Source organism: Corapipo altera, unplaced genomic scaffold (genome assembly GCF_003945725.1).
Source record: "Corapipo altera isolate COAL_440 unplaced genomic scaffold, ASM394572v1 64, whole genome shotgun sequence".
Taxonomy (NCBI): domain Eukaryota; kingdom Metazoa; phylum Chordata; class Aves; order Passeriformes; family Pipridae; genus Corapipo; species Corapipo altera.
The window spans coordinates 83945-110218 of record NW_020884893.1 but is presented as its reverse complement, the minus strand read 5'-3'; the positions used below and the strand labels follow the sequence as shown (position 1 = coordinate 110218).

The following is a 26274-nucleotide window of genomic DNA, read 5'->3' as shown; positions in this document are numbered from 1 at the left end:
AGGGAGCCCTCAGAACCGGGAGGAGGAGGAGCTGGAGTGCAAGAGGGGCTGAGGGGACACGGCAACCAGACCAGTGGTCCCCCAGGGGCCAGGGTCTCACCCCCAAACACGGCTCCCCTGGCACTCTGGGAGTGCTCCACTCTCACCAGGCAGCTCAGAGACTGTCTTGGGGTGGAAATAAATAAGTAAATTAACAGGAAAACAGCAGAGGTGAAACACTGGCAGGGCCAAGGGCAGGCAGCCCTGTTGGGCAGCAGGAAGGGGGTGAGGGACAGGGAAAGGAGGAACGTGAGGGAAGGCGAGGGCTGTGCCGAGGGCTCCGTGTCCTCCCGCATGCTGACGGTGTCCTGAGGTGTCTGCCTGGGTCAGTTGTTGTTCATGATCCACCAGGAAGCTGGGGAGAGAGGGAGAGGGGTCAGAGATGTGAGGGCAGTGTTAAACAGGAGAGGGATGTAGGGTGGTAGGGATGGGGGTCCTGGCCCTAAAGCACCCACCCCCCCTCCCAGGGCAGGGAGCACAGCCATGGGACGGCCTGGAGATGGGTGATCCCCCTTGAGCTGTGGCAGCTTCTGCAGGGGAGCACTGGGAATGTGGGCAGTGGGACCGGCAGGTCAGGAGCAGTGCTGGCAGCAGAGGGTTCAGTCCAAATTAATCCATATTTTATGTTATTTTACACAAGACCTGAATGTGATCCCTGAAAGTAAACTGGGGCTTAATGTGGTCCCCAGTTCCCACATCTGGTCCCATTTCTATTGGTACCACAGGAATGTGCACATTCCCTGTGTTGGCCTCTCCCCTCTCTCAGCCCTGGGCTGTAACCCTGGGTGCAGACACTGGGACTGACCCAGGAGCACCAGAGCTTTGCAGAACAGGTTCAGGGCTCAGGTGAAAACCAAAACAAGGCACCAGGTGTATTTGAGACACGGTCCAGCTTATCTGCTAGCTGGGAAGTGCCCCTGCTGCTTGGCTGTCCTGGCCAAAGAGCATCCCTGGGCAAGGGACAGACCCTGCAGCACCACCAGCTCACACAACCAAACCTGCCGGGGACAGTGGGTCTCACCCTGGCTTGAAAAACCCGATTTAGATCACCCTAAAGCAATCTTCTGCTCTGGAGAGAGTCCCTGTGCCTGTTCCTGCACTGCTCCTGCCCTCTGCAGCACACCCGGGGCACAGCGTGGCACTGGGGGACCCCCTCACCTGGGAAGAGCATGGTGGTCAGCAGCTCCGGGGACTCCAGCAAGCTGATGATGGACTGCTGGAAAGTCTTGCTGCAGCTGGACTGCAAGTGGCTGTAAAACAGGGAGCAGGGTCAGAGGGGTGCAGGGGGTGCAGCCTCTGGTGCCAGGATCCCTGTCCACACATGGGGACAGGGCTGCTGCTGCACCAGGCACTCTCTTATGCTGCCAACAGCCCCAGGGTGCACATGAGAGTGTTCTGAGCAGCAGTTCACAGTTGTGAGCAGTGCCAGCAGCAGGACAGGCTGGGCAAGGAGGGGGAGCCCCGAGAGGAAACCCCTTTGAGCCACTCCCAACCTCCAGCCCCAGCCCTGCACACAGAGAGCTCCCACCTTCTCCACGAGGTCACGTCCTGCCAGAACTCGTACAGGATGAAGCAGGCCTCGTCTGTCAGCTTGCAGGCAGAGACACTGTGGGGACAGGAGCCACCCTGAGCTGGGGCCGGGCAGGCTGGCACAGCCACATGTGCCCCACCAGCCCGGGCACATCAGCCTCCCCACGAGGCTTCCAAAGCACCGTTTGGATGCATTCAGTTTGTGGCTGCTGGAGCACACAGCTCCAGGGGATTCCGAACCCAAATCCTGCCTCACAGCTCCCATGTCCAGGCAGCAGAGGAGCTTTAACACTGTTAAACTGGTCTTCGCTGCTGCTTGGGAATCAGCTCTGTCAGTGTTTTATTATCTCCACATATCCCCAGCACTGGCACAGCTCATCCTTCCAGCCCTTTGGAGGAGGTGTCACCATTCACATGGAGAGAAACTGAGCCACAAGTGCAGGAGCTGAGCTCACAGCACAAACCCACAGCCTGCTGCCCCCAGAGCAGTGCCATTGCCCCAGTGATGCTCCCCACACTCCCTCCTACCACAGGAACAGACTGGGCCTCCAGCCTTTGGGAAGATGGGGGGCAGCAGGAGGGGGGTGAGAGCACAAGGCTTGGGGTGCAGGGCTGGGGGAACCAGCTGCACTTGGCTGCAGCAGCAGCAATTCCAGCTGAGGATGAGCCTTTCCTCCAGCTGCTGCCAAGGGCTGCTGGAGGGGGCCAAGCTCTGGGGGGACAGTAAACAATTCCCCCAGCAGCTCTGAGGTTGCATCCCCCTGAGGGGCCACGATGGGCTTTGCAACTCCCTGGAGTGAACCAGGACTGTGGAGTCTCCCCAGGCTTGGCTCCAGCTTTCCACTCACATGGAGAGCCTGCCCGTGACACGCCACCCTGTTGTCTCCACAAATAGCTCTCATGACAAAAAAGCCCATCAATTCCATAGAAAAGAACTCCCATTCTCCCCATCACATGTGTCACAACGAGCGTCTTCCTTTTGTTTGGACTGAAAACGTGCATTTATGCTGCTGAAACTGAAGAGCTGAAAAACGACACTTTAAATGGGAACAGCATGAACATTCCCTGCTGAAAGCGGCTTGAAATCTCCCACGGGAGAAGGGAAGTGCCGCTCAGGGAGCAGCTGTGCCATCTCAGGGACAGGCTGGCAGTGATGTGTCCCTGCAGGCAGAGCCCTGGAGCAGTGCTGGGGGCGGCCTTGGCCTCACACAGGGTCAGCTTCAGGTGCTCACAGCTGCTTCCCACACACAGCGTCCATAAATCAACGCTCTGCATGAGCTCTGCCCTTGACCTTTCCACGGCTTTCGAGTCCTTCAGTGCTGGAGGAATTCGTGCACTCACTTACATGAACGTGCCATTCCTGCTGGCATAAAACCCACCCTCTCCTTCCCAGACACTGGTTCTTACTGGGAATACCTGCAGCAGGAGCTGGGACAGTGCTGCAGGCAGGGACAGTGCTGCAGCCCTGACACACTCACCCTCTCTGCAAGGTCCAACCCCTGCGTGCTGAACCCACCCTTGCACTGACCAGCACACGAAACACTCCACAAAAACCCTTTTGCCCCCCCCTAAAGGTGCCATATTAAAGCCCCCATTTCTGGGGGAGCCACCCCACAAACCACCCCACAGACCCCCCCACTTACTGCAGGCAGCTGCTGTGCCCGGCGGTGCCCTCGGTGTAGGAGCGGAACGCCTGCCGGAACTCCTCGATGCTGCTCGTGGCCACCGAGATCTGCCTCTTGGCCACCAGGATGTGCTGCCAAGGGACAGAAGGGCATCAGGGACTGGCCTGTCCCCTCCTGCCCTCCCTGCTCCCACCCTGCTGTGGGACACGGCGGTGCCAAGCAAGCACAGCACCGCAGTGGGACCGGCACCACAGTGCTGGGGATGATGGTGACAGGAAGTGGCTTCTTCCCACCTGGGCAGGTTGCCTTTACACCGAGGACTGCACCAACAGGAGATGCTCCATCCCCTGGTGGTAGGGTCCTGCTGCAGTTTCCAGTGTCCTTCCTGCAGCAGAAAGGGCCTTGGGGACCCCTCCACCTGGGCTGTGCATGGAGCACACCTGGGGGATTTGGCCACTCACAAGCAGAGTGTCACCTTCCTCTGGGCTGGCTGTGGGCACTGCCCAGGGCTTTCAGGGGCCTGAGGGAGCTGCATTTGTCCTGTGCATGGTCCCACACCCAGCTCACAGCCCTGAATCCCACCCTGCTCCATCACCAGGCTGCAGACTCCTCGTCAGCCCACAGGCAGAGCTCACCCAGTCTCAGGGCACAGGAGCTGTGTGAAGGGAGATCTGTGCACATTTTGGGTTACCTGCAAACAAGGAGCAGCAGGACAGGGACTTACTGCATCTTGTTCTTTGCACATGGATTCCTCCTTCAGCGGCTCCAGGCGTGGGCTCTGCATTCAACACCACGGGGAAAATCAGAATTACTGCAACAAAGCAAACCTGAGAACCCACAGCCCAGCTCAGGGGACAGGCAGGTGCACTGGGGATGTTCCTGGGGTACTTGGGGGAGAACAGGCATGTGACCTGTGGGGTTGGTGGGTCCTGACTGACTTGTCAGATCAGCAGGACCATGGGAGGGTCAGCAGAGCTGAGAGGAGAAGGGTGGCTCTGGAGACTGCAAGTCTGGGTCTGGTGAGTGGGTGCAGCTCTGTGACAATGCCAGGACCGAATACGGGGGGTGCTGGCACAGGGAGAGGTCCCAGCACCGACCTGGCCATGCCAAGGTGGGGGGCAGCCCCCAGCAGCTCTCCTTGGCCACACACCTTGCACTCCAGCTTCTCGATGAGCTGCTGGAGCCTGTGGATCTGAGCCATCCACTGGCTGTTGTCCTCGACACAAACACCTGCATGGCAAAGGGCACAGAGATGTCACCAAAAAAACCCCTCAATTTTGTCATTGCAAAAGTTTGCTCAACACCTAGAAAACCACAGATCTTCTAAAAACCTCTGATTTAAACCAAAAATCTGATATTTCTGCTGAAACTTCTCCTACTGCCCAAGGGATACAACACCCCACAGAAGCTGGCATCTTGGTGAGATGCTCCAGGCTCCATCCCAGAGCTGCCCAGTGATGCTGTAGATGTGGCACTTGGGGACATGGTTTAATGGTGGCCTTGGCAGTGCTGGGGTAATGGTTGGACTCGATTATAGAGGTCTTTTCCAACCTTATTGATTCTGTGCTGATCCCACACCCATTCCAGGTTCCGGGGGGGCACAGACCAACCCCAGGGACACCAGGGACACCAGGGACACCAGGCTGCAGGTACCTGTTGTCAGCATCCCGGAATAGGGGTCTGTTGGAGACAGACAGACGTTTTTCTGTCCTCTGCGCCCACAGCGTCTCCCCGACCTCAGGCCAACTGAAGTCTCAGGTTTCTTTATGTCCTTTCTGGAAGGAGAAAATGCAGAACAAGGGGTTGAAGTCATTCCCAGAGGGATCAACTTCACAGCAGGCTTGGAAAGGGCAGATCCTGCTCTGGGATGTCCCTCCCAGAGAGACCCTGCCCCATCCTGCACTCACACGAGCGGGGCTGGGAAGGACCAGCCTGTCCCACCCCATTACCTCTCCCGTCCCGCCTGCTCCTCCACGGTGTCCACAGCACACTCCAGGGATGCCTGCAGGGACTGCAGCTGGTGCATGGTTTCCCGGAGCAGGAATCGGGTCAGGAACTGCTCTATCTTCGAGGAGGTCTCATACCTCTGCGGGGAAGAGGAGAGGATCTGTCAGGCACCTCTGACTCCATGCAGGGGGAGTAGAGCCACATCTGGAAGGGGTTGGCCCTTAAATAAACTCAAAGAGGTGGATTTCAATCAAATGTTTAGTTATTTCAGAAAAAAGTGACACTATAGGGCAGAAGAACCCTCTGGGCAACTGCCTGTGAGATCACAACAGGGAATGCAGGCATGGTTCCATCTGCACTCCAGCCAAAGGACCCTCAGTCCCGGCCCCAGCAGTCTCAGCCCTGGCCCCAGCACTCTCAGCTCAGGGAGCCGTGGAGGAGAGCAGATGGACACAAGCCACAAGGTAAAGGGACTGTCCCCAGCTTCAGGGAGGGTTCCAGGACTGGCAGAACATCCCTCGTGCCCCCCCTGTTCACACACGGCTCTGCTCGCACCAGGGCTCTTGGGACAAGGCTGGGACCCCATGGTGATCCCCCAGGTGCAGGAAGCCCCTTCCAGGGATCCCTCACCACTGGTAGGCCAGGATAGGGGCTGGCTTCATGCCCTCCCTCCCTGGGAAGACACCACCAAGCCCCTGTGCTCCCACGGGAGGTTCCATGATGAATGTCTGACATGTGCTGGTGTTCAGGGTCACCCCACAGACTTTCCCCATGTCACTCGTCAAGTGTGACTGAGTGACAGCCCCTGTGAGCCCCAGCCCACCTGCCCCCTGGCACTGGAGGGGTGTCCAGAAGGAATATGGGTCTGTGTGCCCATTCCCCACCACTGTCCTTCTGGATCAGAGCTGTGGAGTGAGCACCAGGGGAGAATCACCTCCTTTGACCTCCTGGGCACACTCCTTTGGATACAGCCCCGGATTCGGTCCAACCACTCGACTCTCCTGTCCAGTTTTCCCTTGCTTCCTTAAAACCACCTGAAATTCTGTCCTTGCACTGCCAGAAAATCTCCAAGCCCCCAGGGAGGGAGACAAGGTACCCAAGGAGGGGTACTCAGTGAGACATGGAGCGAGGAGACAGGAGGAAAGGCTGCGACACTTGCCCAGACACTTCTAGAGCAGGCACTGCTGTCCTGCAGCGGGGCTGAGCTGCTCTCCCTTGCAGAGCAGGTACTTGGGCCTGGTTTGGCTTCATGAGACCCCTCTTGTCCCACTGCAGGCTCTTCCTCCCTCCCCGGCATCCCTCCGGAGTGCCAGCCATGCTGAAGCCTGCAGTCATCATCGACAGCGGCAGCAGCTTCACCCGGGGTGGCTTTGCAGGGCAGAGGCAGCCCCAGTTTGTTCTAAGGACTGTGCTGCTGCACCCCTGCAGTTCAGGCCCCAGGAGGGACAGCCAGCAGCATCCCACTGCCATGGGAAGCATGGAAGGCTTCGCCGCAGCACCCAGGTCCTGCCCACTCCAGCACGGCATCGTTGAGGATTGGGATGGCATGAAAAGCCTGTGGGGCCACCTCTTCTCCTGCAGCCTCAGAGTTCCGCCAGAGGAACACCCGGTGCTCCTGGCTGAGTCCCCGTCCTGCCCTGCCACCGACAGGGTAAAGGCAGCCGAGGTGCTTTTCGAGAGCTTCGGGGTGCCAGCCCTGCACATGGCCAACACCGGGTTCCTGTCCCTCTGCGCCCACGGCAGAGTCACCGGGCTGGCCGTGGAGGCCGGGGCGGGAGTGTCCCACGTCACCACCGTCTGCCTGGGCCAGACCCTGAGGAAGGGCACCCAGCGCCTGGGGGTGGCCGGGGAGCTCCTCTCCAGCCACCTGCACCGGCTGCTGCTGGAGAGCCCCAACCAGCCCGCGGCGCTGCACGCCCTGACCAGGAAGACGCTGTCCCAGCTGAAGAAGCAGTGCTGCTACGTCTCCCTGGACTATGAAAGGGACCTCCAGGACCAAGGTTGCCATCATCCAGCCCGATTCCAGACGCCAGATGGGCACTGGATAACCCTGGGCAAGGAGCGGTTCTGCTGCCCGGAGCCGCTCTTCCAGCCCAAGCTGCTCCAGCACGGCTGCCCCGGGCTGCACCAGCTGGCCTGGCAGAGCCTCCAGACGGTGCCCGACCATGCCAGGAGGGACGTGCTGGGCAACATCGTGCTCTCAGGTGGCTCCTCCATGTTTCCTGGCTTCCCAGAGAGGATGTGCTTAGGGTTGAACCTCCTTTCCCAAGGCACGGGCGTCCAGATTGATGTCCTGGCGAGCCCGGAGAGGGGCACGGCAGCCTGGCTGGGGGGCTCCATGGCAGCGTCTCTCACGTCCTTCCAGCGCGCGTGGATGACAAAGGGCGAGTACCAGGAGCATGGAGCTGAGTACGTGCACACCAAATTCCAGTAGATAGATGGCAGCCATCCCACCATCAAGCTACAGGAGGAGGGACTCCAAAATACCATCTTGCTCCGGGAAGAGCTGCAGCAGCAGTGACCAAGGGTAGCTCCTGCACTGCTACAGGGGTGCAAAGTCAATTAAAGTGCTCCAAAAGGAACAAACTGCTTCTCGTTGACACTCTGGGTTACTTCCGTGCCCGCCCATGGCAGCAAAGTTGTCCTTTCCTAATGGAAGTGCAGCTGCCAGGACAGGGAACAGCTCCAGCTGTCAGCACAGCAGGACCCCCGAGGTCTGCGGGGAGCCACAGGGATGGGAGGAAGGAACCAAGGAGGGGAAGGTCCACATGGTGCCTGCACTGCAGCCACTTTCTACAGCAGGCAGTTCCTGATCCCGGCACTGAAGTAGCTCAGGGCTGGGTATGGAGATGAGCTGAAAACCAAGGAACTGAACTCGCTCCTCGTAATTTTGGTATAAAGGTCATTTGGTGCTTCAGGGAGCTGATTCAGCTCCCTGAACAGGCATTTCCTCACCTGGCTTTGCTGCTGCTTCAGTGAACTGACTCAGCTCAGCAGATGATTAGAAAAGGATTGGAAGTTGCAGGGGGGATCAGCTGGGGAGCACAGCCCAGCTGTCACAGCAGCTCCCTTCCCTATGGCCAGGCCCATTCCAGCTCCTCAAGGGACACAGGCAGGATTGCAGTGGGAAGGAGTCTCCACATGATGCAGGAGGGCTGGTTGCTCCACAGAAGCATCCACCAGGAGAGGTCAACCCCTCTCCTTGACAAGACAAGGAGACAGACCAGCATCCCCTCTGCCTTCCCTGTGGTGTCCTCGTGTGACCCCAAGGCTGTGGCACAGCCCCAGAGCCAGGCTGCCTTCACCCCCCCGAGCTCCATGAGCCATGTCCAAAAGAATGTCCAGCAATGCCACCACATTACTCGGGTCAAATATTTCCAATTCCTACTGTGTTTCTCTCCAACACACTGAGGATCTGGAATTCCAGAAGCTCTGTACAGAAGCATGTGGATGTAACCCTTCCATTGCTGGTGCCAAAGGAGGGGAGGGGTGGGGAAGGCCTTGAGCCCCTCGTGGTTTTCTGTTTTTTCTGTGCCACAGCCAAGCCACCAGCCCAGTCCAGGAGCTGCATCCAACTGGGCACAGCTGTGGCTGGCTGGGATGGGAAGGTAAGTGGAGAAAGTGGAGAGGATACTCATCCCCTGAGCACTGCCCTGGGCTCGTGCTGGAGGTGGCAAAGGAAGGCCCCAGCCACCCCCCAGCACCACAGTAGGCAGAGCAGCCAGGGGGGTTTTCATCCCTGCTGGAAAATGAATCCCATTTTCCTGCCAGAGGAAGAGGATGGCAGTGGAGCCGACACGATGCAGCCATGGGAAGCTGAGCTCCAGCTCTGCATCTCCGGGCTCTCCCCAACCAAGCATCCCACCTGATCCCACAAGACTTCCTTCCCCACAGCCCCAGCAATGGAGAGCACAGGGCTGGGCACCCCTGCCCAGCCCTTCCCCTCCCCACTCCCAAAGGGGGCAGGAACCAAAATCCCTGACAGCACCACTTATCTGTGCTTGCCCAGCTCCTGCCAGCCCAGACACACATTCCCTGCTTACGAGGGAACAACCAACACTCCAATCTCCCCAGGACACACCTGGGAAAGCAGGTAAAGAGGAGCACAGAGGATACATTATTCACCCCCCACATGGCCTGGCACAGTCTGTGTCACTCCAGGAGCATCCAAATCCAAATACTATCACCTCCCTGGCAGCACAGAGGGCACTTCCACCACCAAGCAGCCTCTACAGGTGAATGAGGTGAATGAGGTTCCCACCTCCAAGGTGTCCTTCCAGCACCCCCCCAGCCTTGGCCTACGGATCTTCACCTCACATGGGGGTTGGATGCTTCTCCCCCAGCACATCACACCCCTTCCAAGGGCCAGGTGCAGGGAGAAGCACCAAGCAAACCTTCCAGCACCCTCTATGCTCTCAGCTTTCACCCTGAGGAAGCCCAAGCCTCCTGTCCCTCCTGGATGATGGGGGTGGATGGAGTTTTACGGCAGGAGCGGGCGCTGCTCCCACTGACATCACAGCTGTGGGGGGCACCTTGAGCCTGCCCTGAGCCCCACAGCTCCCCCAGTGCAGTCCTTGCACCCCAAACACACAGGCACAGGCATCAGCCTGGGGTGCCACCCCCCAAAACCCAACTGCCAGCCCGGGGCACGCTGTGCTCAGAGGGGACTCGGCCCTGGAGGGTCCCATGTGGACACGTCAGCACCACACAGGACGAGCAGCTGCCTCCTGTCTCTCACCTTGTCACACACAGCACACCCAGGGGAACGTGCTGGAGGGAAGGATGGAAATAACCATCCCTCCAGAGAGCCCCAAATACTGCTTCACCCAAATTCAGCTTGAAAAATGTCATGCCAGGCGAGAGAATCAACTGAAAAAACACACCTTTGCTTCAGCCCAGCTGCCCAGCCCTCCTTGCACTCCTCATCTGGGGGCAAACAAGCAAAATCCTCTCATCAGGAGCTGCCCCACGTGGGTCAAACCCTCTGTAAACAGAGGTTCAATGAAAATGTGCTCTGGCTCACCAAGCACAGCGTTTTCTGCCCACAGGGAAGCCCCACGGACAAGAGTCACAGGGGAAATAACCCAGCAAGCACGAGACATAGAATTCTGCTCATGGACTGGTATTTCAGCTCTCTTTATCCAGGTGAAAATCCCCATGTTGCCAGGAGCTGCTATAATGTTGCATTTGAGAGGTTTTATTAGTTTCTTACCATGATAGTTAAGCTCAGGACAGAATGGAACAGGTGGTCACATTCTTGCCAAAGGAGAAATAATAGCACCTGGCTTGGAGAGGCATTTATGGGCTGGTTTGCAGTGTTTGCAGACTGGAGAATGGAAAGATTTTAGCATACAGGCCCCCTGGGAGAAACATCAGGCTGTTTCCCAAGGTATTTCCACAGTTCACATCCTACTCTGCTGCTATTCTATTGCAAACATGAAGTTCAGCCACAAAATAAGGTGTCATTAGCACACTACAGCACAGCCATCAAGTTATATTTTACAAATATAAGTAGGAATTACAGGATTTGGAGAAAAACTCTCTTTTCTTTACCATGCTTCTACCAGCCCAGTGAGGGAGGATGGAAGCTTGGGGACCCCTAATGATTTGGTTTCCTCCTGCCAACCTGCAGGCACAGAAAAGTGGCCAAGAGCAGCTTAACTGCCCACACACACACAGAGTGTCCTGCAGTCCCACAGCGAGAACAAACCCAGCTTGCATTTCTCCTGCTTCATCCCAGCATTTATCCTGCAGCTGACAAGGGGCATGGCAGCAGATCCAGGAGCCTGCCAGCCAGGGGACAGCTGTGGAGACATGACATTGATCCATGCCAGGGATCCTGGCCCGCAGAGGTGGGAATCCTCCACACCAAAAGGGCTTTTGGCACCACGGCTCCCAAATCCAGAGCTGCAGAATACTCCCTCCAAGCTTTGCTTTCCTTATTTCCCTCCTTGCTGCAGCTCATGGCCCTGGCATGGCCTGAGCAAGGCCAGCACATCTCCCAGGCTCTGTTTCTTGTGCCAATGAGGCATCTCAGGCTCTCTGAGACTTTTCCTGGTTGTAAAGTAGGGTTTTATTTACATGAGCCTGTTTACAGCTGTGGGGAAGTACCTGGAGGATGCAGGGGTGAGAAATCCTGTGGCAGCAGTAGTAAGAAACTGGAGATGGATAATGCCCTGACCAAGAGATGCTGTGGCTCAGCTGGTGAGACCCAGCACAAGTCAGAAATTCCCTTCCCCTTCTTCCAGCCAGTCTGGACATCACTGCCTGCTCAGGAGTCATGTAAAATCCTCTTAAATACAGCCTGGGAAGAACTTCTGCTGCCTGCACAGCCCTGATCTGGAGGCAGAGCTCTGTGGGGAGGGTTTTTGGAGCAGGTAGGTCTCTTCCAGTTTCCTCAGAGCACTATGGTTGCAGCTCCAGCACAAGCAGCTCCCTGGGAAGGATTCATCTGGCTCTTCCATGGAGTGGTCTTTCTGCCCAAGTGGGGCTCTCAGACCTCAGCCCGGGAGTGAATCAACAGGAACAAGGGGCAGGTGTAACATGGGAAGTCTCTGCTCTCTGTCCCCACCCCCGGCTCACAGAGGGTGAGTTCTGCCCAAAATCCAGCTGAATAAAGGCACTCAGCCCATAGTAACTCAAGCTCAAGTCCAGTTCTGGAAATACAAATCTGGGAATATATCCAGGTCACAGCAGGTAAGAAGGCAGCATTTATCATCTCTGGCAGCCTATGGAATGGCAGCTCTGCAAGAGCTTGGCCCACAGGGTCAGAGCATCTCCTTCTCCCCAAACCAGAGCCCAGCAGACCAGGAGAGTGCAGGGAGATGATTCCCAGGAGGGTCAGTGTCTGCATCAGGGCACTCAGGAGCTCAGGGCTGGGTTCAGAGCACCTGATCAGCACAGATCTCACCTGGGTGAGAGCAGTGCTGTGAACACTGGGCTGCCCCAGCTCTGGGCAGATCCAAATGGGTGGAAAAGCGAGTCCATAAAAATCTGTTCCAACAGGGAAAACCTGCTTCTCCTTTCCAGGGAACACCAGTGGCACCAGAAACTATGAACTGAATGAATGCATCACACCAATACTGTGAAGCAGACAGTGACTGTGCTGTCCTTTGGAGAAACACATGAATATACACATTCATTACACACAGAAAAACAGAATAGAGAAGAACTGAAATAAAGCATAGCTCTCTGGAGAGGATTCCTTCTCTCCCTCTGGACTTGCAGTTAATAACTGTGAAGGGGGCAGGGCAGCTGAACCAAAGAGAAAAAGCATTTTCCAGTGATTCCCTCTCCTGGCATGAAATTTCTCAAGGTACAGGGAGACACTGCTGAGTCTGGGTCTGGGCAGAGGAAAACTCAGAGAGAAGGACTGACACTACAGAGGCACAAACACCACTGTGATGACTGTGGGACAGATCCCCCTTTGCCTCTCTGGCAGATCAACAGGTCAGTGGATGATGCCCTTCATTCCCTTCTGACCAAGCATCAACCCTCTGCACTGAAGGGAAGGAAAGGGCTGGCCCTTCCCAAGGAGGTAACACAGCATCAGCCCCAAGCACATTTAATACATTTCAGGGGCAAAGGGGGCTGCTGGTCACTGAGAAGGGTCCTTCCAGCAATGGCCACTGCTTTTCCCAGCTGTCTTCAGCTGGGCACCACAGCCCTCTGACACACGGGCGGGGGGCTCAGAGCAGGAGGCTGCTTGCCCTCATTAGCAGCCTCCAATCTGCTTCCCATCAGCACAAGCTGCAGGGAGAGGGAGAGCATTCCCAGCAGGGATGAACTCTGCATCAGCCTGGGAGTCAATGAATTGCAGCACTTCCTAGCTGTTGCCTGGCTGTTCCCAGACAGCGCTGCTGCTGCTGCTGCTGCAGTGGCCCCTGCCCCTCTCCAGTGCCGGGTTTTGTGGCTGTGAGCACAGGCTGTGCCGAGCACGGGCTGCTGGGGTCCCTCCAGAGCAGGCTCCACCCTGCAGTCCCCATTTTTCAGCACGCTGCTTTGTGGAAAACGCCTTGTTTTGGCTCAGAACTCAACACAGATTATCAGCGATGCCCCCACAAACAGTGGCTGCAAGGAGCTGCTGGAACAGCCACTACCAGAGCCCCACGAGGAGGAAGATGATGTCTCCAGAGCACAAAAGCACTAGATTTACCCTTCCCCTCCTCAGTCTTGGCTTCCCCTCCTCCAGGCTGTGCAGCTGCAGCACTCACCAAGCACGCACAGGCACCCCCTGGATTTGGGAGTTACCACATTTGCTGCCTCCAAACCCCAAATTTAACACTAAGCAAGCAGCTAGGATCACCACAGCTTCTGTTTCACCCTGCTGCCCTCCCATGGTCCCCTCCTTACCAGCTTGGTTTTGTCCATGGCAGCCAGCACAGCAGCATTGAGGGTTTCAAGGGCAGACAGCACATTCCTGTATTCTCCAAGATATCCCGAGAAATAATCTGAAGCAGGAGAGAAGACCATGGTGAGGTTCCTGAGCACCTCCATCTCTGCCTGCCCCGCCCCTTCTTCCCACACACAGCCCAGTGCTGCAGGGGGACATTCCCCCCTCTCTCCAGAGTCACGCTCCCACTTGGACTGAGATGAAGATTCCTTCCCTATCCCCTTGGGAAAACCCCAGACACCCTCAGAGCTGGGCTTCAGGCACAGGGACTGTCAATGCCACCTGACTGCCCAGTCCTGCCCAGGTCAGACACACACAAATCCCACCACAGACCTTCAGGAGAGGGAGCCCTCCAGGGCAGGAATATCCCTTGACTTACCACACAACTTCTCCGTGTCCACGTTACTGCAAAAACAGAAAAACAGGCTCTTGTCAGATAACAGGGCTGCTCTGGGAGAAACAGGTATGATGAGCAGGGTCTTGAGGGCTTGTCTTGAGTCCCAGGGGATTTACTGCTCATTCCATGTATTTTCAGAAACTACATTAGAAAAATAAGAAGCTGCACAAGTTCAGAGCCAGCAGCTCAGGAGCCATGCCCAGCCCTTGAAGCACCCAAGCAGGGCTTCGGGGGCTGAAGGAGCAAGCAAAGCTGCTCCAACATCTCCTGGAGTCTGTGACAGCAGGAAGGGGCCAGGATGGAGGCTCCCCACACCCCTGGGCTGGCAACCCCACTTCTGAGCCCTGCAGCTGCTTCTTCAACCCAACCTCTTCCCCCGAAAGTGGGAAGCACCAAGCCAGGGCTCTGTCCTTGTGTCTCCCTTGACCTCACCCAGGTCCTTCCCCATGGCTGCCCTTTGGTACCAGACCCTCTCCCCTTCCCTGCCTGCAGAGCCCAGGTGATGTGGAGCTGCCTGCAGGCTCCTAGGGCAGGGGATGGATGGTTTCACAGCCCGTGAGGGGGGTTCTTCCTGCCATGAAGGCCAGTAAAGCAGGGATCTGGGTCTAAAAACCTGGAAGCAGGGACCAGACCCTCACCCCTTTTTACTAACAGAATGCACTGCACTGCAGAATCCATGCTGGCACCCCTGCAGGGCTTAGGCATGTCTCTCCTTTGGCTAATAAAGGTGCTGCTGGGGTGGAGAGGGAGGAGGAGACACCCAGAAACAGCCACAGGTTTTTGGGAAGGGATGTCAAGCAGAACCCAGGGTTTGCATGATGCTGTCAGATCTGCTCAGGTCTCCAAAGCCACAGAGACAGAGCTGCTCACATATCTGGCATCACCCAGAGCCTGCAGGGACCTGTCCCAGGACGTCAATTATTCAAATCAGCCTCTGCTCAAGGCATTGTGCTGCCTCAAAATCCCCTAAACGATTACGACCATTTTTAATCCTGATAGGGGAAGTGGAAAAGAGCACAAAAGAGAGGGTTTTAAGTGTTTTCGAATTGTTTTTCAATCGTTTAAGTGCTGTCACACGTGGAGGAACTGGTGATACCTGGAGTTTGCTGGAGTCCAAGCACAAGGACAGCTGCAGTGCTGCTGACCAGGGCATGTGAAACCAAGGCCACATCGTCCTGTCCCCCCTCTGACACTACCCACAGGGCAAAGGGACCCCAAGGCAAAATTAGAGGAGAGCGTGTGAAATGTCCAAAATGCCATGTGAACAGGTGAAATGATTCAAGCAAAATCTTCCTATAGCTTTTCCTCCACATATCCAAGGCTGGTTTCTGTCTCCCTGTTTCTTCTGGGTGTCCACTTACTGTCCTTTAATAACAGGCAGTCCTTCAAAGCATGAAAATATTTTGGTGTGATCCATGGCAGAGCCAGGGCAGTGGGACTGCAGCCCCCTCTGCTCAGGTAACTGCATTAGGTGCCTCTGTAGCAGCAGAGAGGGGCAGTGTGAGGCTGTGATTTGGCTCAGCTATTTTAAACACACAGGAGCTGATTTAGGTAGGGCACCGACCTGGCACTGCAGGCAGCTTTTTAAAGTGGATTAAAAAAACAGTGTTTCCCTCGAGACACAATCCAGACAAATCTGCAGAACCACAACCCCTTCTTCTGCCCACTGCACTCCATTAAAACTTTGCTGATCCCATCCCAGCTCTGCCAGACAGAGTGACTGAGCTTTGAAGCACCAATTTACACTGGAAAAATGTTTTTTGCTCCTTCTTAATTTTTCCACTCACTCCTGAAAGCTGCCTGGAGCCTGCAGAGCTGCTGCAGTGCTGCAGGAGCCTTGGCACTGCAGCACCCACGGCACAGCCTGTCAGACCTGTGCCCCAGGGCAGTGACTGCAGCCACCCATGGAAGAGATGGGTAAAAAAAATCACTGCAGAGGGGATATATGGCCATGGGATAACAAAATAGCCAGTGAAACACCCCATGCACACATCACCCAGGCATTCACATCTGTCCCCAGTGAGGACCTGGGGCTGGGAATGGTTTCACCAGGAAGAAGGACCCACCAGCTCAAGCCACTGCCCAGTTCCCACCAGAGCTCCATTGAGGTGTGAAAAAGAGCTGCAACCAACACCCACCTCGTGGCTTCTAAGGAGAGGCCAGGGGTTATTAATAACTCTTTTTATCTTCTCTCTTTGCTGCTTAAAAATAAGCATTGGCTAATCAATCACTAAAGCACTGAACAGCTGAACACTGAACCAGTCGATGAGATCTTGTGGCAAAAATCAGCCCCCTGGATGTTGTCCAGGGGAAGATCTGCTCCCTTCCCTTCCTGAGGCAGCCTGCTCCAACAGCAACCCTGCATGGGAATCTCTTCCCACATTCTGCATCCTGCAGCAGCCCCCAGGGCACAGCCAGGGGTGAGACAGAGCACAGCAAGCAAAGCACAGGACTGGTGGTGCCATTTTTGTGCTACCAGAGCTAATTCACCCCAGAAATCAGGAGGAGCTCATGGGAAGACCCTGAACATCAAACCCTGGCCCATATTGCAGGGCTGCAGGGGGCAGCAGGTTTTTCCTGCTCCTCTCTGCCATCCCCACTCCCACTCCAAGAGAAGAGCCATCCTCTGCCTCCAAAGCACTCATCCTGAGGCTCTCCACATCTCCCATAGCTGTATTTTGACTGTGCTCAAACCACTGATTAACTGTAATTAAGCTTGAACTGATGATGAAGGATCTTGTCATCATTATGCTGTTGGGATTTTGTCAGAATGTGCCTGGAATTTATGCAAGAAAACAGCAATCAGCTGCTGAAAAGCAGACAGGATTTTGTTTTATTTTCATCGTTTATCATGTTGGGAACCCCCTCTGCCATCACAGATCGGGTTTCCAAACCTTTTCAGTGCAACACAGAGTGTTTCAGTCACTCTCCATCACTCAGAGACTGGCAGATGCTGCAGCTCTGAGTAAAGAGAGGGGAGGGAAGTTCATTTAAATCCCTTTTTCCAGAGAACCACAGGCTTGAGAGTATTTCCACTTTAAGAGCCACCAGGTCAGCACTGCCACCTCTTTCACTTCTGGCTCAAGATCAGAGGCTCTGGGCTGCCTGCACCCAATTCCTGAACACCCTCGTGGAAAGAAGGATTTTCCAGACCTTATTTTTACGAATTTCCCCAACAGATGCAGGACAGGAAGACATGCAAGGTCCACACAGCACTTCCCTTGGCAGGTTTCACAGTGCCCTGCAAAGAGCTGCAACCTCTGCAGCACCACAACCTTCAGCCCAAGGCCCTTTGTAACCAACTCTCCATTAAGTTGCCCTGATGAGACCCTGGGATCTGCTTCCTCCCACCCAGCTGGGCTGCAGAGAGCAAACCACACCTCTCCAGATGCTTCTGCAGCTATGGAGCTCTCTCAGCCCTCCAAAAACATTAGTCCCTTCTCACCCAGACGTTTCAGTGGATGAAAATGCAGTTGTCCAGGGAGATGAATCCTCCTGTGCCACTGCCAGAGCTGGTGTGGAGCTTCCCAACAAGCTAAACCAAACAGTGGTCCCAGGTATTGCACCAAACTGCCACCAAGAGCTGAACTTGGTTTCCACATAAACCCTTGAATGCCACAGAATTAAAGCAAGGAGATATTTTAAGCCAAAATGCAACAATTTTCAGAAATGCAGAACAAAAAAAGCCTCATGTGGGAAGGTAAAATCTGAAGTGAACCCTACAGAGGTGCCTGATTCACAGATCACAGCGTCCCACCTCAGCACCAGGTGGGTGGGAAGTGGAGGAGGGGAGAACATGGTGCTGTGGGCTCTCTGGAAAGAGAACAAGTTATGTGGAAGACCTCTGAACTCTCTCCTCTTCCCAGATGTCAGCTCTGGGGCCCAGAGCAGCTGCAGGTTCACAGAGATGGGTGAGGAGGTCAGGACAGCTCTAGGCAGTGCCAGACACGGAAAGGGCCTGGATACAAAGGTCTCTGTTACTGTCTGTCCTCGGGTCAGGCTGACATGGACAAGGAAACACGAATTTCAACCTAGACCTGACAAACATAACACCAAATCCACCAGCTGGATGGAGGGTGAGACTTTCCCACCACCACAAAACCTACAGGACACAAAAGAAGCACGCCAGGTATGTCTGTAGAGCTTGTAGCTGCTTTCCAGCTTTGTAATACTTTATTACCTCAGGTAATAACTCTTGAATCTGGCAGAAGATTTCAGCCAGCTCTTTAAAATACTAAGTTTTGCAAGTGCAAGCCAAGCCCAGAGGAGAGGGGCTGTCCAGCCCCCCACCACGGGGACAGCAGGGCACCAGCACAGCCTTTCCATGACCCCAGAGGCTGCACAGAGGAGCAAGTCCCCCCCCACATCCCAAAAACGGTGTCTCCTGCGTTGGCTTGAAGCCACCGAGTGCAGGAATTTGGAGACGGCTCTGTCTGAGGGTCCCTTCTGCTCTTCATGACAGGAAGAGAACAAAGACCCGAGGCTCATGCCCCACTAATAGATGTCACCAGCTCGATGCCGCAACTGCCACGTTTCCATGGCTACGGCACCATCCTCACGGTGAGGAGCTATCAGGAGCACCACTGCAGCCACGGCCCTGCTCACCTGCTCCAGACACGTGGGATGAGCCCAGTCTGAAAGCAGTGGGAAGCCAGGAGGTCTCCCCTGTTCAGACCAGGGCTTGGTGAAGTCTCCTGGCTTCGCTGCATCCCATGTTTTCCAGCAGTGCTGGACGGGATGGCTCCAAGGTCACCCCAAAGTGCAGCAAGAGGAAAGGAGTATTCCCAGAGGAAAGGGAACAGTTTATAGCCAACTTCCTGGGATCACAGCCCAAACAGAGGTATTTTCAGGAGACATCTCCTGCTGCCCACATCCACAAGTCCAACCAGCAGGACAGGCAGCAATGGGCAGCCAGGCTCCAAAGAAAGCAGCACCAAAGCCACCCAAACAGCTCACTTCTCTGTCCCATCACCAAAGTGGGAGCACCAGATAAACCCATCACTCCAACACCATCAGGAGTCCATCATCCCCACTGCCCCAGTCCCAGGGGGATGATGTGGGGACCGCTGGGTATCCTCTGTCAGTGGCTTGGTGGAATTCAGTGTGACAAGGGCCTTCTGTGCCACTGCCCTGGCTCCCTGTGAAGCCCTGGGACCAGTGTGTGCAGCTCAGGCTGCTCAGGTTTTCTCTCCCTGATGGAGATACTGCCCCGGCCAAGGTGTCAGAGGTGCAAGAGATGCTTCCTGGGGAGCTGGGGAAGTGGCACCAGCCAGACCCAAAGACCAGAAGGAAGCTGCAGCCCCTTCTGCCCCAGCAGCACCCCAGTGTTTGGACAGACCCCAGACATGCAATTCATGAACACCCAGTTTCTCCCAGTGCCAGAACACACTCACCCATAGCAGACAGCCAGGCAGTGGGATCCCAGTGAGGCCACACTGGTGTCCAAAACACTGGGATGAGAAACCCTGCCCAGCCCAACAGACTGCTCTGGATAGCACCAGTCAAGAGCAGACCAGGGCTAAACACAGTTCCTTCTCCTGTTCGTTGGGGGTTTCTTTTTTTAAAAGCAGCTGGCCTAAATTCCCAGTTCCATGCACCAGGCCCACTTGTGTTGGAAAGCAGCTCTTATGTAAGTGAAAAGCAGTTCCCTGTGTCAGCAGTGGCAAACTCTGCACAGTCTGTGCCTTGTCCTCACACCACCACATGCTCCTGCAGACACACAACCTGCTCCACGAGCTGGGTATTTCTGGAATACATTTTTCAAACTACAGTAATGTCATCTTAGATGGTTGCTTTGCTTCATGGAACTACAGTAAATCTGCTGACTGTTCTCAAAATGTCTGACTCCCCTCTTCACCAATGGTGTTCAGTGGGTTTTAACATCTGCGTGTTGCAAGAGGTGGGTTGATCTCACCCTGACTATTTATCACACACCCGCCCCCAAACGTCCTCCATCTGCACTCAAGCAGGTTTATATTCTCCTTCATCTCCTCGGTGCCACCGCGGGACTTACTCTGAGTGACGCCTGTCAATGCCACTGAACAACTCCCACAGCTCCTCCGAGCTCAGGATCCCATCAGCGAAATAGTTCTTGAACTCCTCGAATGACAGCTTCCCATCATCTGCATTTAAATAAAAGGGGGAGAGTAATTATGTATCCACAGAAAGCAGCATCCAGGCCCCAAGATCCTCCCAGCAGCCGCTCCACCGGGAACGTGGGACAGCTGGGCATGTTGTGCATGATAATTAGAGCAGATATCTCACTGAAAGCATGTCCCACCATTCCAGCCAAAGCCCAGGAGTGTTGGCAAGCAGGGACACTGCTGCTGGAATTTCAGGTGGGAATTTCAGCACCTTCCCAAGAGCCCACTGCAGTGATTTCAGAAATGCATGCAGACACTCTGTTAGATGACTGTGCAAGGAGAGAGTCCATTACAAACAGCACAGGTTTTTATGGTAAGAAAATCTCTCCATTGACTCTAGAGCTTTTCCCTTCCTCTCTGTGGAGGACTTCAGCTCCTGGGCTAAATTTTGATCTCCAGCAAAAGTGGTTCCTGGAGCTACCACAAAGGAAAAGAGCTCAAGAGAGCTCTGAGAAACAACTTGCGATTTTGGACCTCTTGGTTTATTGGTGCTGCATTAAAAACTGGGTAGCAGAGCCTAACTCCCAAATGCCAGAGGCTCCAGGGCTACCCAGAGACAGGGTCACCTGTAAACCCCTGGACTGAGCACAGAGATTGAGTCAATCCCACGAGGGATGGAGCAGAAGCCTGATGGCCCCTGGGCCTGGGCTGTCAGCAGCACAGAGGAGAAATCATGAGCATACAGGCAGGAGAAGGGCTTGGAAAGGGCTCTGTCCCGCGTGGTGCATGGATGGTGAACTGGCAGAGCCCACTCCCCTGCCCCTGGCCAGGCCCCTTGCTCCAGGCAAAGCAGAAAAGCATTCTCCTTGCAGCCAGAGCACTGCTTGCCCTTATCCTCCCTCACTCTTTCAGCCAAACCTCTCAGTGGGAATGAGCCACACTGCTTCACCCAGAGCCAGGCAGGGAGGGGGAGGCAGCAGCAGGAACAAAGCACTCACCGTTCTTGTCGGCTCGCCGGAAAATCTGCAAGAGAAAATACAACAGAGCTCAGTGTGGCAGTGGGGAGAGAAGGGCAGATGAGCCAGGCAGCACTCAGCACCATGCAAAACCACCTCCTGGAGCACAGGGGGCCATGGAGAAGCCCCTGCTGCCAGGACTGCACAGGCTGCTCGGGGAAATTGCCCTTTGCCAGTGATTAAACCCATTTCTTGCCTCTAATGCACAGAGCCCTCGGCGCAGCTGCGGCGACCGAGCGAGCCCGGCGCTCACAGAGAGCATCTCAGAGAACACAGAGGGAGGCGAAGCAGAGAGGGCTTTGCTACACCCTCGTGATGGCAAATGTTTAATTTTTCAGAGCCTTTAAACGAAAGAACATTAAGTATAAAACCACTCCGTACGGAAGCACTTAGGGCATCACCAATACTCCGACCGCCTGCACTGAGGAGCAGCTCCTGCCCTGAGCTTCAAAACCACCCCTCACAACAGTCCTGCCTGCAACATCTCCATGTCCACACATGCTGTAATTAATTATTAATGAGTCAATTAATCTGTAACTAATTCTGACACAGAGCACAGTTGGAGTCCTCAATTCAGGGCCTCAATGCGGGTTCCCGACCACGAGGCTTCTGCCCAGGACGCAGGAGAGAGCTGGGGTTGCTCATCCCTGCCAGGATCTGTTTCACCAATAATTATTGAAGGTCTGGGGCTGACTCCAGTGAGGAATGGCATCATTTCCAAAGCCTCAGAACATCTTCTCAGACCAAACATTACGAGGTTTTGGCCAGCACAGCCTAATGGAGCCAAGGACTGAAAGTTGTGTGTGTGGCAACTCTTTCCTTTATATCATCCTCGGTGATGTAGAAATCCACAGGTCTGAAGAAAGATCAGGAATGGAAAAGGGCAGGAAAAGGAGAAAAAGGACTTCTATATTCTTGTCCACACATCCCCACAGAGCAGCAGGCAGAGGCATCACTGCCCCAGGCTCCTTCCTTCTGCTCTGCTCACCAACAGCTCTGCTGTGTGTTCTGAGATCCAGCCACCAAAATCTCCCTGGAAAACTGCTCTGAGGTAAAGACAGAGCTGCCCAGGAAAACCTGCACTGCTCATTCCTAAGCCACTGGTTTGTAACTGGGAAGAGGCTTTTCTGCTGCTGGTCCCAGCAGGGAGCTCCCTGGTCCTTCCCTGCACAAAACCAGGAGCAGGGACACCTCCTCCAGGAGCAGGGACACCTCCTCCAGGAGCAGCATCCTCCTTGGAGGATGGTCTTCTGAACAAAGTGAGCTCCTCTCGACCTGAGCTGTTACAGGGAACAGAGGCTGCCTTGGGCTGACCAGCACTAGGTAACCATCCCTCTGGGATTCCATCCCACCATTCCTGCCTTCCCTTGCAAGAAAGCAGGGCAGGCGCTCCTTGAGCACCCCACAGAACTCACTGGATGCACTTTGGAGCTGAGATAGGAACCTGCAGCTTCCAAACAGAAGAGATTTCTCTGGATTTTAAAGCAAAATTTTCTCCAGGCTAACGGGTTCCTTCTGGGCTCCCAGCTGCAGGGTCACACATTCCAGGGCTCCCCGGCTGCAGGGGCAGCACCAGTGGGTCCCATATGTCCTGCCATGGGAATGACACTTTCCATCAAGGGAAAAGCTTCATTCTGCAGAGCTCTGTGTCATCAGGGAGACACATGGCTCATGCATTGACATCTCATGGCTCCAGATGTCACCGAGGCCAGTTAGCTCATCCCAGAGACAGTCAAGTGTCACCCAGGCACTTAACAAATGCAGACTCAGGTGAGGCCAAACATTCTTGGCCTTGCTCAGGGGGGTCTGTGTGCAGACTATGAGGGAGAACATAGTTCTGGGGGGGAATCCATGGAGATGAGATCTCTAATCCAGGATGAGTCCATCCTGGATTTAGTAGGAACCTCAGCAAACGGAGTGGATGCTTCTCCTTCACACTCAGGTGAGCAATGTGTTACACAAGCACTGCCAGTGCATGTACAGCAGCAGCTGCTTGAAGTGATTTATTTTAATATGGCACAAGCAGGGAGCTGTGAGAGCCCCACAGGGCGAGGCCACACCTGTTCCATGGCCCCCAGGAGCAGCAGGGTTCCTCACTATCACCAGTGAGCCCATCCCTGGCCGACCCAGCTGCAGAGGTGCCTCAGTGAGTGCTGCTCATGTTGGAAAACACCAATGGATCCTGTGCATGACACAGGATCCAACTCCAGCCAAGCACAAACGGTGCAGAGCCACTTCCACACTCCACAGGGTGAATCCTGCCCCCTCCCCAGGCACAGGCACAAGCTCAGCAATGGCAGGTAAGCGCTGCTTCCCCTGTGGGCAGCAGCCCTGGAACAAAGCCAGGGAAAAGTGATGCAAAGCCAGGCTGGGAATGGGATCAAGTCTGTGTTGACTACTGAAGAGACCCTACAGGCAACCCCTCACTTGCCTCAGGGAGGACTGGCAGCCTGGACTGACACTGCCTGGAGCCCATGATGTTCCCTTGGCCCCCAGCTCCTGGGCTTGGGTCTGAGCAGCCACAGCCCTGCTCGGTGCCTGATGGAAGAACTGAAATGGCATTTATCTGGGAGATGAACCCCCTACACACCTCAGGAAGGAGGGACATTATAGGACTTCTCCCTGCCTGCTGGGCTGGGAGCAACAGTGGCTGCTAGACAGGCTGGCAGGGACACAGTGACTGCTGGGGAGGGGACAGTCACCCTGGTGACACCGTGTTCATCACTGAGGGCTGAGGCAGCTGCACCAGGCACTGCCGGTGAACGGCGTCCTTCCTGAGCCTCCCGTACCCTGGGAGAGCAGTGAGGAGCCCCGGGCACCAGCCTGAGGGACAGACCTCCCCAGGGCTTGAGAACAGCACAGGGGAACAACAGCGATGGCAGCTCTGCAGTTTATACCGTGCCTGCAGCAAAGAGTCTCGGGTAAAATCATCATCCTCGTTCTCCTCTTTCTCCTCCTTCTCCTCCTCCTCACCTCTCTCAAAGGAAAGCCATCTGCAGGCAGGTCCCAGGGGAAGGAGCAGCTGCCACCTGGAATCTGCGGTGGGCAGTCCTGCCGGGAAGGCAGGCTGGGCATCCTTCCTTGTTGATGCTCACCCCAACAAGCCTGGGGGGCAGCTGGACACCAGCCAACTGCCCAGAGCCAGAAGTGGAGATATTAAACTTGCCCTGCCAAGCTCTGGAGCTGAGGTGGGAGCAAAGGAAGCCACGGGGAAGTGGAAGGGAAGCCGTCAGAACCGAAAGCAGCTGCTAGAGTTGTTAACATTTCCCATTTTAATTGCCTTGATGACACCCTGAGGGATAGATGTGGAACTGAGCGAGTGCCCTGAGGAGCTGAGCTGGAACACAGCTGTCATCACCCATCCCCTCCAGCCCATCTTCCCTCAGCCAAGTAATTAGCGTGGTAATGATAATGGCTGGAGAGCCTTCCAGCCCGAAATCCCCCCAGGCGGGAGAAAGGCCCTGACTCCCAGCTGGAAGCTTCAAGCACCACCCTGACAGAGGGAGCTGTGCTTCCCAGTGGCACCAGGGAGATGCCAGGAGGTCTTGGACTGGACCAGGCATGGCACTCACATTCCGAAAGTGCTGCCCAAGATCTATCGTTCCCCTCCTCTGGGATGAACTGGGACATGGGGGTGAGGCTGGATTGGGACAATACGGAGATGACAGCTGGGGGATGACAGCTGGCATTGACCTGGGCTGTGCAGGTGCTGGGGCACCACCAACCCTCATCCTTAACCCCTGCTGGCTTTCTTCTCCTCGGTCCTGCAGCTGGGCAGGGGCAGCACCTCCACTCACACGTCTCCTTGGCTCCACGGGGTTGGACTCAGACCACAGTGGTGTCGGACACATGGGAACAGCAAGGGGCTGGTGGCCCACCAGGGAGATTTGGGCACTGTCCCCCCGACCCAGGTCACAGCAGACAGGCAGGGGCAGGAGAGCTGAGCACCTCGATGTGCTCCAGAGGTGGGCTCTCACCCTGGGAGATGGCCAGGGATGCAGCCCTGGCCCCAGGACATGCAGCTCCCCCTCCCAGGAGCACACCGGGCTGGAGGGGATGTGATGTGACGGGAGGCACTGTGCCAGCACCTCTGGACACGCAGACAGCCACTCTCTGCACCTTAACTCCCCCCGGTCACTCACAGCCGCTGGGACGCCCGGCCGACCCCCAACCTGCACGGAGCATCCTCCTCCACACCTCCCGGCGCGTCGGGAGCGGGCAGGGACGGGAGCCGCGCCCGGGGGCTGCAGCAGGCAGCGCTCTGCCTGTTGGATCCCACGGCTGCGAGCAGCTCCACGGAACCTTCCTGCCAGACACGCGCAGCTCCCGCTCCGGGAGTCACGACAGCCAGCTCTGGATGAGGCGTGGGCTGTTTCCAGCCACCCGGAGGCCCATAATTCATCAGAAGGACACGACACCATTATTTAAGCCATCACGACTCCACACCTCGATGCGCAGCTCCAGGCTGGAGCATCCTTCGGGCTGGTTCCTCCGGGAAGGGGCGGGAAAGAGTCTCCCCCTGACACCCACCCCCGAGGGGAGGCACGGCGGCCCGGGGGGCGCGGGGGGGTGGCGGGGAGCCGGCCCGCGGTACTCACGTCGTGGAAGATGGGGAGCGGCTGGCGGAGGGGCGCGGGGCCGCGCTCGGCGGAGAGCAGGCACACGGCCAGCAGCTCAGCACAGGACATCATGGTCCCGCCGGGCGCGGGCGCTGCGGGCTCCGGGCACGGCGCGGTACCGCGAGGTGCGGTGCGGTACAGGAGGGATGGGGGCGGTGCGCTGCCGAGTGGCACCGTAGGGCACGGTGCGCTGCCGTAGGGAGCGGTGCGGTGCGATGCGGTACCTTAGGGCACGGTGCGGTACCGTAGGGATGGGCGCGGTGCGGAGCAGTACCGCGGGGCACGGTGCGGGGCCGTAGGGAGCGGTGCGGTGCTGTAGGGCACGGTACCGTAGGGATGGATACGGTGCGGGGCCGTAGGGACGGACGCGGTGCGGTGCTCTAGGGGTGGATGCAGGGCGGTACCGGAGGGCTGGACGCGGTGCGGTGCCGTAGGGATGGATGCGGTACCAAAGGGACGGACGCGATGCGGTGCTGGAGGGATGGGTGCAGTGCCGGAGGGATGGATGCGGTGCGGTGCCGGAGGGATGGACACGATGTGGTACCGAAGGGACGGACGCGGTGTGGTGCCGGAGGGAGGGATGTGGTGCCGGAGAGATGGATGCGGTGCCGGAGGGATGGATGCGG

General features: G+C 56.2%; 2 protein-coding genes across 2 annotated transcripts; one reads left to right on the top strand and one right to left on the bottom strand.

The window, feature by feature from the left end:
• Positions 1-166: 166 nt before the first annotated feature.
• NECAB3 (N-terminal EF-hand calcium binding protein 3) lies at positions 167-25889 on the bottom strand. Its single transcript, XM_027646007.1, has 14 exons — positions 25876-25889; positions 25628-25777; positions 21012-21036; positions 19944-20052; positions 13913-13938; positions 13494-13591; positions 5144-5280; positions 4848-4969; positions 4345-4424; positions 3919-3972; positions 3213-3325; positions 1568-1645; positions 1198-1289; positions 167-394 (listed from the first exon to the last, which is right to left on the bottom strand). The coding sequence occupies exons 2-14, from the start codon at positions 25718-25720 to the stop codon at positions 366-368; spliced, it is 1056 nt and encodes a 351-aa protein (XP_027501808.1). The 5' UTR covers positions 25721-25777; positions 25876-25889; the 3' UTR covers positions 167-365.
• ACTL10 (actin like 10) lies at positions 5350-7727 on the top strand. Its single transcript, XM_027646006.1, has 2 exons — positions 5350-5605; positions 6417-7727. The coding sequence occupies exon 2, from the start codon at positions 6457-6459 to the stop codon at positions 7573-7575; it is 1119 nt and encodes a 372-aa protein (XP_027501807.1). The 5' UTR covers positions 5350-5605; positions 6417-6456; the 3' UTR covers positions 7576-7727.
• Positions 25890-26274: the final 385 nt, after the last annotated feature.